Source organism: Osmerus eperlanus, chromosome 18, assembly GCF_963692335.1.
Source record: "Osmerus eperlanus chromosome 18, fOsmEpe2.1, whole genome shotgun sequence".
Classification (NCBI taxonomy): Eukaryota; Metazoa; Chordata; class Actinopteri; order Osmeriformes; family Osmeridae; genus Osmerus; species Osmerus eperlanus.
The window spans coordinates 13,853,716-13,867,062 of NC_085035.1; the positions used below are offsets into that span (position 1 = coordinate 13,853,716).

Below are 13,347 nucleotides of genomic sequence, written 5' to 3' on the forward strand. Positions count from 1 at the left end.
TTGCATCGGCGTTTGGTGGGTAATCAGCATACTGAGGGTGTCACAAGGGCTGATTCTGATGTGATTGAATCACTCTTCAGGTGTGGCAAGATGTTGGCTCCGTGTGGTCTTGTGGACCTCACTACAGCGCTCTGGACCTCAGGCGAAGGTGGTCCAACTGGACAACGAAGCACACAGCCAATATAACAAAGGAGTGACTTTGGGACAACTCTGTGAATGTCCAGCCTGGCCCAGCCTTGAACCCAATTGAACATCTCTGTAGAGATCTGAAAACTAATGTGTACTGACGCCCCCCCCCCCTCCATCCAAGCTAGAGCTGATGTGTGCCAAGCTTGTAGCATCATACTTAAAAAGACTTAAGGGTGTAATTGCTGCCAAAGGTGCTTCAACAAAGTTTTGAGCACAGGGTTCTTAATTTGTGCAAATGTGAAAAATAGAAATTTGAGGATTTTTAAAAATTTGAATCAATTTTGGAAGAAGGCTGTAAAATGAAAAAATGTGGAAAAAGTGAAGCGCTGTGAATACTTTCTGGATGCACTGTATATCACTTATATGCAATATGTGTATGTCAGTTTGGATAAATGCTAGTGCTGCTAGTCCAAGCACTTGTCCTCTCCAAGTTGGACTATTGCAACTCGCTGCTCGCTGGTCTCCCAGCATGTGCAACCCGCCCTCTTCAGAGGATTCAGAACGCAGCGGCCCGCCTGGTCTACAATCTACCCAGACGCTCCCATGTTACCCCGCTCCTCATCTCTCTCCACTGGCTACCTATCATGGCCCGTATCAGATTCAAGACCCTCGTATTGACCTTCCGAGCAGTGAACGGGACTGCACCCGTCTACATCAAGTCTCTCCTGCAGCCTTACACCCCCACCCGTCACCTACTGTCTTCTTCAGACAACCGCCTGGTGGTCCCACCGCTCAAGACCGCCCAGTCCCAACACAAGCTCTTCTCCTGTCTGGCCCCTCAGTGGTGGAATCAACTCCCCACCTCCATCAGAGACACTGACTGTCTCTCCACCTTCAAGAAAAGGCTCAAGACGCACTTGTTCCGGGAGTACAACGGTACTTAGGAATGGTTCGCTTGACCCGATGTTAGTTTCCTCAAGGATCACAATGACTCTTGCTCAGAGACTTGTTGCTCTTGTGGTTAGTGGTAACTGATTTAAAATTGTTTGTACTCGCTGTGATATATTGTTGTTTTTTTTTTGTTTTTTTTATTATTGTTGCTTGTCTTTTTTTCCACAGGTACACTTGCACTTATAGCAGTTCATGTTGTTTAATTGTAACTTGTTTAACTACATGCTCTTATGGTTCTTCCCTTTGGGCACTTACTTTGGTTGTTCACAATGTGTGCTTCATGTTTTGGCTACTCGCAATGTTTTGTGGCTATCTCGTTGTTATGATCAGTGACCTATGCACTTTGTAAAGCTCTCTCTTAGAAGTCGCTTTGGATAAAAGCGTCTGCTAAATGAATAAATGTAAATGTAAATGTTTTTTAAATGAATAACATTTAATGACAACTTAATTTGTCCTGAACTATAGTACATGTTTTAATTGTGCTTTGCTCCCATCTCACAATTTTTTGCTTTTGATTTTACTAGAAATACTGTGTATGCCATATTTTTATCACATGACGTTGTTCTCGGCCTCTGTGCAGCTCATGTGACAGGCTGCACGTGTCTCTTCATGTACCATGGACCGAACACGGGAACAGTCATCCACACTCGCCATCGTCATCAGACACAGCGGCATCTTCATGGCCCTTATATATCTACTTGCCCATATAAGTTTAATACCACAGACTTTGGCCCCCACCAGATGCTACACTATGCTAATATAGCTTTGGATGTTAGTGTAAAAGTAAAAATAGAGTATCGAAAGATAAGGGAAACAGCATGCAGGCTGTGTGCTTCCAGTCGGCCAATTACAGCTCTGGAGGAGTCTTCGTTGCTGAATGTAGGTCAGCTGTGTGTCTATGGCGACTGAGGTTGCATATGAGATATGATTACGCATAGAGATATGCACACACCGCTGGCACAGTACTGCAAAAACACCCTCATAGCACAATTCAGCAAACAAATACACACACACACCACTGTGGCCTCGCCTATGTTTAGAGCAGAGAAGAATTAATGAGTTGACATATACTCTAACATGATGTTTGAGTATATCTCAAGTCTGTCTCATGTTTTCTCTTCCTCTGTGTGTGTCTGGGCACATGCACACGTGTGTGGGGACACAATTGAACACAAGCAACGTCTATTTTCAAACAACTCTGCCATGGTTTTGAGGGTTGGATAGTGTAGGTTGTATGAGTATTGTTGGTAGGCTTATGTTAACGTCAGTGAGACTGCTCTCAGCATGATTTTGCATCTAGCCAGAGGTTTTTACTTTGTGCTGTGTCTGAGGAGTGAGCCCACTTCAGTCAGAAAGCAAGAGAGAGGGGGAAATGGGAGAGTGTAGAGTAGAAGTGGTGGAGAGATCTTCTAAGAAGACAGGCTTGTCTATTTGCTGTCTGGGGTAATATGTAAAGGATTTCTAGTGGGCGCAAGGGGTTCTGTCATTCCTATTTGGCTGGCACTTTGATCTACAGGAATGCATTCTCTTTGGGGATGACACTGGCTGAAAGACTACAGAGCTTAAATCAAAGGCTAACGCACCAACAGTACTGTCTGCCTTCACTGTCAAAAATCTGGAAACCCCAGGCTACGAGAACCCTGATAACTTGGGCTTTTTATCAAATTGCATTATATGTGTGTTTGTTGCATTATGTACATTATGTTCTGTATTTGGTTTCTGTTCAAGTATTGGAGGGCATTTGCATACAGTCAGGTGGATAGAGTGTGTTAGGAGGTTCTTCAGAATAAATAAAAGGGCTGGGTCTGGGATTATCCGTAGCAGAGAAACCAAAGAGGAAACTTTAGGAATTATTGATGACCTGTTAAATGTAACAATGCTTCTGCAAAGGTTCTTCTAGCCAAGGCCTGGTCTGTGTCTTGTGTGTCCTATCAGTAATTATTGTACTGGGATGTTCTGGTGCTTGAGTTTGAGCAAAAACGGTGGTGAGTAACAGAGGGCTGTATTGGACAGTGTCACATGCAGAAGGACTGTGGTTGACTGTCGTAACATGGATGCCTGAGTAGAGAAGCACAGAGAGAGAAAGAGAGAGCAAACTGGACAGATTGTTCAAGAACAGGGCTCCAGAGAGTGCCAACAGATGGAAGTTGCTTCAAAGCAAAGGGGTCAGCGCCCTAAGCGGCGTGACATGATGGCAGTACCCTTCATGGCCTTGTGGGTAACTGAAAACATGTTCTTGTTTCAGGAGACAACAGAGACAGCAGGGGGGAGGAGGGGGAGGCGGCGGAAGGATCCAGAATCCTCTGCAGCATCAGCAGCAGTTGCCACAGCAACATCACAATCAACAACAGCAGCAGCAGCCTTCATCACAACTACAACCACACCAGCCCCAGCAGCAGATTGCAGCGCAATCTGGGGGCAATGGTTGCCGACCTCCTAGGGAACAACATGGACGCCAGTACCAGAGCTATGGTGGGCAGCGCCCGGTACCATCCCACCATGGCTATAGCCTGAACCGTCGCTGGCACAACAACCAGAAACAGCACACTGGGCCTAGCCTTGGGCACGGACAGCCCCCCATAGCGGGTGACAAGGGGGCACCCTATAAAAACACCAAAGAAAAAGAGACTGAAAATGTGTTATTCGAGGAATCCAAGCCGGACCCTGCTAGTAAGAAGGCCCTAAGTGAAGATCCTAGGTCTTGTACGACACCAGACCAGACGGTCAATCATAATGATAGTTGTAGCCCCAACCAGGGAACAACGGGGAGTGTGACGACAAGGGAGGGCCAGGCAGACGGGCCCAGGGTCAATCTGTTGCAGTCGTCCAAGGAGAGGCTGAGGAAGAGACTAAAAGACAAGGTGAAGCTCCTTACTGTCACTTGGGGTTAGGATGAAGCAGGTTGCTGTTCAGGCACACACACACACAACCCCATATAGTCTTTAAGGGTCTAGTCCAATAGGTATGGGTCTGATTCACGAAAGATGAACAGTGGTGGCTGTAATAGGGATGTGTGAGGCATATATGGGATAGAGGAGCTGAAGCAGCAGCCTTTGATGTTTTCTGCTGTGTATGCTGCTGGCTCCCGTACTGCTGCTCTCAGCTCAACACTCTGGACAACTCCCTCTCACTAACTGAAGCCTACTGGGATGTTGTCAGTCAGACACATACGCAAACTGCTAAATATACACACAGGTAGGCACCTCATCCACATAACAATGCAGGCACAAATCTCATCCACACAAACACAACACTGTCAAAAGACACAAAGCCAGGGATTGGCTCCATATCTTCAGTCATCCACCTAAAAATTATGGGGCAATGTTGCTAGTACAGTGATATCCTGGGATGGGATGCTATGTGGTTCCTGTGTGAGGTTGGGTCCTGGAGAGTGATATTAAGGCCCGCTAAGTCCTTTGTGTTGAAGTTTAAAGGCAGAAACATTTGACTAGTTTAGCAGACAGACCATAGGGGAACCTGAAGGAATACGTACTAACCTATTGATTGGACTATCCTATTGATTTGTTGGCAATAAATGTTTCCTGCCAAGACTATGATGTATGATTTTTGAAGTACAGTAGACCAACATAGTTAAAGTGATGAAGCAGGTGTAATAGATGTGTACCTTTTTTTGCATCTGTAGAATTAGTGTTTTAGTGGTCATTTAAATTTATTTTATTTTCAGGCTTTTCACAAACCCTAACTTAGCGCATAAAACCTTTCCCTTTTTTCCATTTCCCTTTTTTTTACGGTAGGTTTGGTTTACAACAACTTGCTTAAAACTGCATTACAAATTACCACAAACAACAGAATTGCATTGGCTCTAATACGCCATAGTTTGTCAGCTAATTTAGTATGGTTAGCAAATTACATCAGCGCTTTAAGTCGTTACATCCTTCCATGCTCTGAATTATGTATGTGTGTTTGTGCAGGAGGAGGTGTGTGTGGCAATTGAGGGGGACCCACAGCAAAACCGCATGGACCGCCTGCTGGAGATTCTCAACAGCATGAGGAACAACAGCAGTGGGGTGGAGGTCCAGCTTAGCTCTTTCATGGAGGAGGCCCAGAGCTCAGCTCGCTCAGAGGAGACACTAGCCCAGATCGTGAGCACCATCTATGGCAAGGCTGTTAGTGACCGTAGCTTTGCTGCCACGGCTGCCAAGCTCTGTGACAAGATGGCCCTCTTCATGGTAGAAGGGACCAAGTTCAGGTCCCTACTGCTTAACATGCTCCAGGTGAGTGAGTTGTAGCTGGGTTTGCTCGTTGAAGAATAGAAAATACTTAATTTATAATCAGTGATGCACTCTAATCTGACCACTTTTTTCTGTAACGAGTAATCTAACGTGTTACTATTTCCAAACCAGTAATCAGATTAAAGTTACTGTGCATTACTATTTTGTCATTAATAGTAAAATATATATTTGATTTCTTCTTGCGTCTCTGGGAGTTAAGCCTATGCGAAAATTAAGTCACGTTTTCAGCACGAGGGTCACGTCATGTGTATATACAGACCTACCACTCAGCAACACAAACAACAATGTAGCAGGAGAGAGAGAGATGCGCATTTTCGAGTTGGAAATACAATCACTATTTTGAGTATTTGTCAGCTAAAGATGGAAATATCAAGGTTCGTTGTACACTTTGTGCTGGTGGCGACAAAGTGCTATCAAGTTACAAAAACACGACGTCAATTTGAAGAAACATTTGGAGTCGCAGCACTGCACAGTCAAACTTATAGAGCCGGTTGTCAATAGGTGTGTTCGACTTCATGCAGCACCGGCGGCGCCGACAGCCGGCTGCCTTGAAGTTGAGAATGCCATTGGCTGCTTCAAGTCAGCCGGGCTGCAGGCGGCTGCAGGCGACGCTGGCGCTGCATGAAGTCGAAAGCACCTATTTTTATGTTGAGGCGGCGGGGGTGTTGTCGGCAGCTGCTGAATGTAACTAATAAAGTAACTTGTAATATAACTTAGTTACTTTTAAAATCAAGTAACTTGTAAAGTAACTAAGTTACTTTTAAAATCAAGTAACTTGTAACGTAACTAACTTACTTTTTCAAAGTAACTGTGGCAACACTGTTTATAATCAAGTATTTAGTTACAATGGGGCATCACCTTGATATTGGTTTTAAGACATTAAGGAAACCAAAGTTAATGTGTAATAATCAGTCTAATCTTAAGGAATTCATTCATTCTAAGTATAGTGGATCAAATAACATGAGGGATCCAAATACGCAAGTTAAAATTAAACAATAATGATTTATTGGAATAAATGGTAATATAATGAACAGTAATGGAAATATGTTATTGGCTTTAGTAAGAGTTTGATGGGCTAACACATGAAACAAAACATACAATGGGTCAGATGGAAGGAGCGGGAAGGGGGAGGAGAAAGTATCAAGGCCTTTGTCTAATAACGAGAATGTGGTAAATTAACGGGAGTTAGTTTTACGTGTAGATTAGACTACACGTAAAACTAACTCCCGTTATAATACAACAATGTTACAAGTAAGAAATATAGCTAGTCGCATTTACGTTCGCTGGTGTGTTGAAGTTGTGACGAATTTGAGCTGTAATATTATACGAATTATAACAATTGAGGTGTTATAAAAAAAAATATTTGTTACATCCCATTTTCTTCGTCCCAATATCTCTACAGACTGTGCAGCTAATGCTCAACACTTGAACACGGGGGCTTATTACTTGAAAGAGGAATTACTGCATCTTCTCAGTTACACTATCAGGGCTTGGAAATAATGTGACTTGCAAAAGTAGGCAAATGGCTAAGAATAATTAGACAAGTGCAGGGCTAACGGAGTTGCAACGTTACTTTTCCTGTTGAATTGAGGTTAATAACGTTAACTCATGAAGGCTTTGAGAAAGCAACAACAAAGTTGACCGTGGTAAAGTTAGTTTGAAGTTCGATATTCAACAATACTGGACGCCCAGTACCGGGAGAGCTTCGATCATGTCTCGGGGGGGGCCGGGGACATCGAGTCCGAATGGGCCATGTTCCGGGCCTCCATTGTTGAGGCGGCTGACCGGAGCTGCGGACGCAAGGCGGTCGGTGCATGTCGCGGCGGTAATCCTCGGACCCGGTGGTGGACGCCGGAGGTGAGGGATGCCGTCAAGCTGAAGAAGGAGGCCTATCGGACTTTGTTGGCTGGTAGGACTCCAGAGGCAGCTGATGTGTACCGGCAGGCCAAGCGGAATGCGGCTTTGGCGGTCGCGGAGGCAAAAACCCGGGCGTGGGAGGAGTTTGGCGAGGCCATGGAGAATGACTTCCAAACGGCTTCGAAAAGGTTCTGGACCACCATCCGACGAGTCAGGAGGGGGAAGCAGTGCACTGTCAACGCTGTATATGGTAGGGATGGTGCGCTGCTGACCTCGATGGGGGACGTCCTGGATCGGTGGAAGGAATACTTTGAAGACCTCCTTAATCCCACCAACACGCTTTCCGACGTGGAGGCAGAGTCTGGGGACATTGGGGGGGCCCTTCTATCTCTGGGGCTGAGGTCGCTGAGGTGGTTGAAAAGCTCCGCGGTGGCAGGGCCCCTGGGGTGGATGAGGTCCGCCCGGAGTTCCTTAAGGCTCTGGATGTTGTAGGGCTGTCTTGGTTGACACGACTCTGCAACATCGCGTGGACATCAGGGACAGTGCCTCTGGACTGGCAGACCGGGGTGGTGGTTCCCCTCTTTAAAAAGGGGGACCGGAGGGTGTGCTCCAACTTTAGGGGGATCACACTCCTCAGCCTCCCTGGGAAAGTCTATTCAGGGGTTCTGGAGAGGAGGGTCCGTCGGATTGTCGAACCTCGGATTCAGGAAGAGCAATGTGGTTTTCGTCCTGGCCGTGGAACTGTGGACCAGCTCTATACCCTCGGCAGGGTTCTGGAGGGTGCATGGGAGTTCGCCCAACCAGTCTACACATGTTTTGTGGATTTGGAAAAGGCTTTCGACCGTGTCCCTCGGGGGCTCATGTGGGTGGTGCTCCGGAAGTACGGGGTACCGGACTCCCTGATCGGGGCTGTTCGGACCCCGTACTACCGGTGCCAGAGTTTGGTCCGCATTGCCGGTAGTAAGTCAAACTTGTTCCCGGTGAGGGTTGGACTCCGCCAGGGCTGCCCTTTGTCACCGATTCTGTTCATAACTTATATGGACAGAATTTCTAGGCGTTGAGGGGGTCCGGTTTGGTGACCTCAGGATCGGGTCGCTGCTTTTTGCAGATGATGTGGTCCTGTTGGCTTCATCGGGCCGTGACCTTCAGCTCTCACTGGAGCGGTTCGCAACCAAATGCGAAGCGGCTGGGATGGGAATCAGCACCTCCAAAATCTGAGTCGAAAGGCGAAGCTCTCTATTTACCAGTCGATCTACGTTCCTACCCTCACCTATGGTCATGAACTGTGGGTAGTGACCGAAAGAACAAGATTGCGAATACAAGCGGCCAAAATGAGTTTTCTCCGCAGGGTGTCCGGGCTCTCCCTTAGATAGGGTGAGAAGCTCGGTCATCCGGGAGGGGCTCAGAGTAGAACCGCTGCTCCTCCGCGTCGAGAGGGGCCAGTTGAGGTGGCTCGGGCATCTGATAAGGATGCCTCCTGGACGCCTCCCTGGTGAGGTGTTCTGGGCACGTCCCACTGGGAAGAGGCCCCGGGGAAGACCCAGGACACGCTGGAGGGACTATGTCTCTCGGCTGGCCAGGGAACGCCTCGGGGTCCCCCAGGAAGAGCTGGTGGAAGTGGCCGGGGAGAGGGAAGTCTGAGCCTCCCTGCTTAGGTTGCACCCCCGCGACCCGACCCCCGGAAAAGCGGAAGATGATGGAGGGATGGATGGATGGATGTACGCCCAGTATTGTGTTATTTTAACCTGTGTTTAGCACTGCTACGACCGGCCGCTTAGCCAATGCTTTTGGCTGCCTAAACATTGCAACTTTATTTTATGTATTTTTATTTTATATTATATTGTATAGCTCTGCCAGTGGTTTATTTTATTTTGTTGTACATTTTCTACATTTTCTTTTGGTTCATTATGTTTAAATGTTCACTGTTTGCACCTGCCCACCAAAGTAAATTCCTTGTTTGTGACCACTTACTTGGCAATTAAACTCAATTCTGATTCTGAAGCAACACGTATGTTTAGGGACTGTCAACAAATTACACATTTCAAAAGTCAATAGCTTTTCAACATCATGAACTACGGTAGGAGTGTCAAAATAATGTTAAACTGTTGAAGATGTATGCATTCATGCTGCACAGCCTTTATTTTGTTCATTTTCATCTCGGGTTATACAGTTAGGTCCATAAATATTTGGACATTGACACAATTTTCATCATTTTGGCTCTGTATACCACCACAATGGATTTGAAATGAAACAATCAAGATGTGCTTTAAGTGCAGACTTTCAGCTTTAATTTCAGGGTATTTACATCCAAATCAGGTGAACGGTGTAGGAATTACAACACATTTTATATGTGGCCCCCCCCTTTTTAAGGGACCAAAAATAATTGGACAAACTAACATAATCATAAATCTAATTGTCACTTTTAATACTTGGTTGCAAATCCTTTGCAGTCAATGACAGCCTGAAGTCTGGAACCCATAGACATCACCAGACGCTGGGTTTCGTCCCTGGTGATGCTCTGCCAGGCCTCTACTGCAACTGTCTTCAGTTCCTGCTTGTTCTTGGGGCATTTTCCCTTCAGTTTTGTCTTTAGCAAGTGAAATGCATGCTCAATTGGATTTAGGTCAGGTGATTGACTTGGCCATTGCAGAACATTCCACTTCTTTGCCTTAAAAAACTCTTTGGTTGCTTTCGCAGTATGCTTCGGGTCATTGTCCATCTGCACTGTGAAGCGCCGTCCTATGAGTTCTGAAGCATTTGGCTGAATCTGAGCAGATAATATTGCCAGAAACACTTCAGAATTCATCCTACTGCTTTTGTCAGCAGTCACATCATCGATAAATACAAGGGAACCAGTTCCATTGGCAGCCATACATGCCCACGCCATAACACTACCTCCACCATGCTTCACTGATGAGGTGGTATGCTTTGGATCATGAGCAGTTCCTTCCCTTCTCCATACTCTTCTCTTCCCATCATTCTGGTACAAGTTGATCTTGGTCTCATCTGTCCATAGGATGTTGTTCCAGAACTGTACAGGCTGTTTTAGATGTTTTTTGGCAAACTCTAATCTGGTCTTCCTGTTTTTGAGACTCACCAATGGTTTACATCTTGTGGTGAACCCTCTGTATTTACTCTGGTGAAGTCTTCTCTTAATTTTTGACTTTGACACAGATACGCCTACCTCCTGGAGAGTGTTCTTGATCTGGCCAACTGTTGTGAAGGGGTTTTTCTTCACCAGGGAAAGAATTCTTCTGTCATCAACCACAGTTGTTTTCCGTGGTCTTCCGGGTCTTTTGGTGTTGCTGAGTTCACCAGTGCGTTTGGTACATTCTTTTTAAGAATGTACCAAACAGTTGATTTGGCCACACCTAATGTTTTTGCTATCTCTCTGATAGGTTTGTTTTGATTTTTCAGCCTAACGATGGCTTGCTTCACTGATGGTGACAGCTCTTTGGACTTCATATTGAGAGTTGACAGCAACAGATTCCAAACACAAATACCATACTTGAAATGAACTCTAGATCTTTTATCTGCTCCTTGTCAATGAAATAACGAACTCCCATGAGGGAATAACATACACCTGGCCATGGAACAGCTGAGCAGCCAATTGTCCAATTACTTTTGGTCCCTTAAAAAGGGGGGGGCCACATATAAAATGTATTGTAATTCCTACACCGTTCACCTGATTTGGATGTAAATACCCTGAAATTAAATCTGAAAGTATGCACTTAAAGCACATCTTGATTGTTTCATTTCAAATCCATTGTGGTGGTATACAGAGCCAAAATGATGAAAATTGTGTCAATGTCCAAATATTTATGGACCTAACTGTATATATATATTTTTTTATTCAAAATAAATCTTCAATAGCTTTTTGGCCATGTGACCTATAATCCTCAAATTAATTTCAGAGTGTTCACTGACTATGCATACATGTTGCACAGCCTTTAGTTTTTTTCATTTTCACCTCACACTATTTTAGAATGAATTTTTGAAAGTTTGAAACTTCAATAGCTTTTTGGTCATGGGACCTATAATCCTCAAATTAATTTCAGAGTGTTCACTGTGTTTGCACAGCCTTTAGTTTTTCTTTTTTATCTCACTTTTGCCACGGGGTGCCACCGCTTAAATTCTCCTGCAACCCTCTTGCCACCCTCTTGAATGAATGTTTTTCTAGCTCCGACCCTGTTGACAAGGAATGCTAAACACCAGTATTATTCAGTATAAAACGTTACATTCTTAATTTCTCAGACATGTAGTTAATCATAGCCTATACTTTCAATTTTTCAGAATTTGCACAACTTTTTACCATTGCATACAAAATTGGAAATGCAATAACACCAATATCAACAAGGGCCTTCAGTAAAAATCAAGGAGTGAGGGTGGGGGCTTGGTCAGCCTACCCTTTTCAGAAAACCTTGGATGTGTGTGCGTCTCCACTAGCTTGCGTGTGTGTCAAGGGCCAGGATGTGTCTGTGAGAATTTGTGGAGCAAGGGAGACAGTATTTTGGAGGAAGTCATAGCAATTAGCCAAGCATGCACATTTTAAATATCCACAATACATTTACTTTTCATCTTACATTCAACTATTTCTCAGATTTGTGTACAAAAATTGTCAAGAGTCTTCATATTAACTTGTGATTGAATCAGAGTATCGGTTAATGAATAGTGGACGTGTTAAGTGATATTTTACCGTGAGCGAAAACTTGTTATATTATTATATATTTGCCTTTAATTCAATAATTTTGGAGATAAGAAGTTGGCTTTGCACATGGTAACATTTTGTAGTGTCTTCCACGTGTGTGGAACAGATCCCTAGGTCAATGTGGCACTTATTTATGGACACTCATGTTTGAGCAGTATCAAATCAAATCAAATGTATTTGTATAGCCCTTTTTACACGCAAGCATGTCACAGAGGGCTTCATATATGCCCATAGAACTGCCCCTCAACCAACCTAAACCCTCAAGGAAGACAAGGAAAAACTCCCAGAAAAACTCCCAACAGGAGAAAAAATGGAAGAAACCTTGGGAGGAGCAATTCAGAGAGGGATCCCCTCCTCCAGAGACGGTTGGTGAGGGAGAGGAGCAGAACACAGGCTAAACATAGTCATACAGTGTCAATGGGTTTTGAAACACCAAAATCCATTGTTAAACTTTATAGATGTAGGACAGGACCGGGAGACTCGCGACCAGGTCCAGCGTTGGCCGACCGACGACCAGGCAGGTGCTGACAGCTCAAACCCCCCACACCACAAGGGATGTGTGTGTGTGTGTGGGGGGGGGGGGCAGTAAGGAATATGTAATACATTTCAGAATTTTGGGACTTATGGCCTGCAAAGGGCATCACTTTGAAAATTGACATTTCTCCTACCGTAGAAACCCTAATAATAGGAATACTAACAATAAACAATAGGAGGAACCCTAATAATAATAATAAGAAAAGGTACAAACACATAAGGGGGCTTCGCAGCCTTGCTGCTCGGCCCCCAATGAAGGCCTAACTAGCGTCAACAACAAAAACGTTTTGTTCGTGTAGTGTCTGTGTAGGTCATTAGAGCTTTTATTCTAAGCTGCCATTGGATACAATTGTATGCTCTTCTGTTGAGTGTGGTTTCAATTTCCCAAATTCTGCTCCCTGTAGAAAGACTTCTCACGTCGGGAGGTGTTGCAACAGGGGGACGTGGAGCGCTGGCTGGGCTTCATCACCTTCCTTTGCGAGGTGTTCGGAACCATGAGAAGCAGCGCTGGGGAGCCCTACAGGGTGCTGGTCTGCCCCATCTACACCTGCCTCAGAGAGGTCAGTCCAGATGTTCTACTCTGTTGTCTACTTGTCTATGAGATCGATTATACTAACATCTATCTAAGAATGTCACTGCACTGTGGCTGTGGGAGGTTAAAAAAAAAGTGTCATAATATTGCCTCCAAGCTGCAGTGACCTTGTCCACAGCAATCACACAGCTTCCTCTGCACTAAAAGGAGGAGGTAGTTGGTGTGTTGGCTTAGGACGGACCACAAGGGGGGGAAGTTCCCGTAACACCTGGACCACTTACTAGCACCATAAGAGGTCAATGGTTAATAGCTGTATTGCCATGGAAGCCAGATCCCTCAGACTCCAAAAGGCAGAAGTGGTTTTATCAGGCCAGACAGCAGAA

At 45.1% G+C, this 13,347-nt stretch overlaps 1 protein-coding gene across 3 annotated transcripts in view; it reads left to right on the plus strand.

Moving 5' to 3' along the window:
• Nucleotides 1–13,347, plus strand: part of ctif (CBP80/20-dependent translation initiation factor) — a 186,720-nt gene that overhangs the window by 162,572 nt on the left and 10,801 nt on the right. For all 3 annotated transcript variants that reach the window (XM_062484693.1, XM_062484690.1, XM_062484691.1), the window contains exons 9-11: nt 3,326–3,941; nt 5,013–5,315; nt 12,837–12,992. In XM_062484693.1, coding sequence (XP_062340677.1) covers nt 3,326–3,941; nt 5,013–5,315; nt 12,837–12,992 — 1,075 coding nt within the window. The remainder of the gene's footprint in view (nt 1–3,325; nt 3,942–5,012; nt 5,316–12,836; nt 12,993–13,347) is intronic.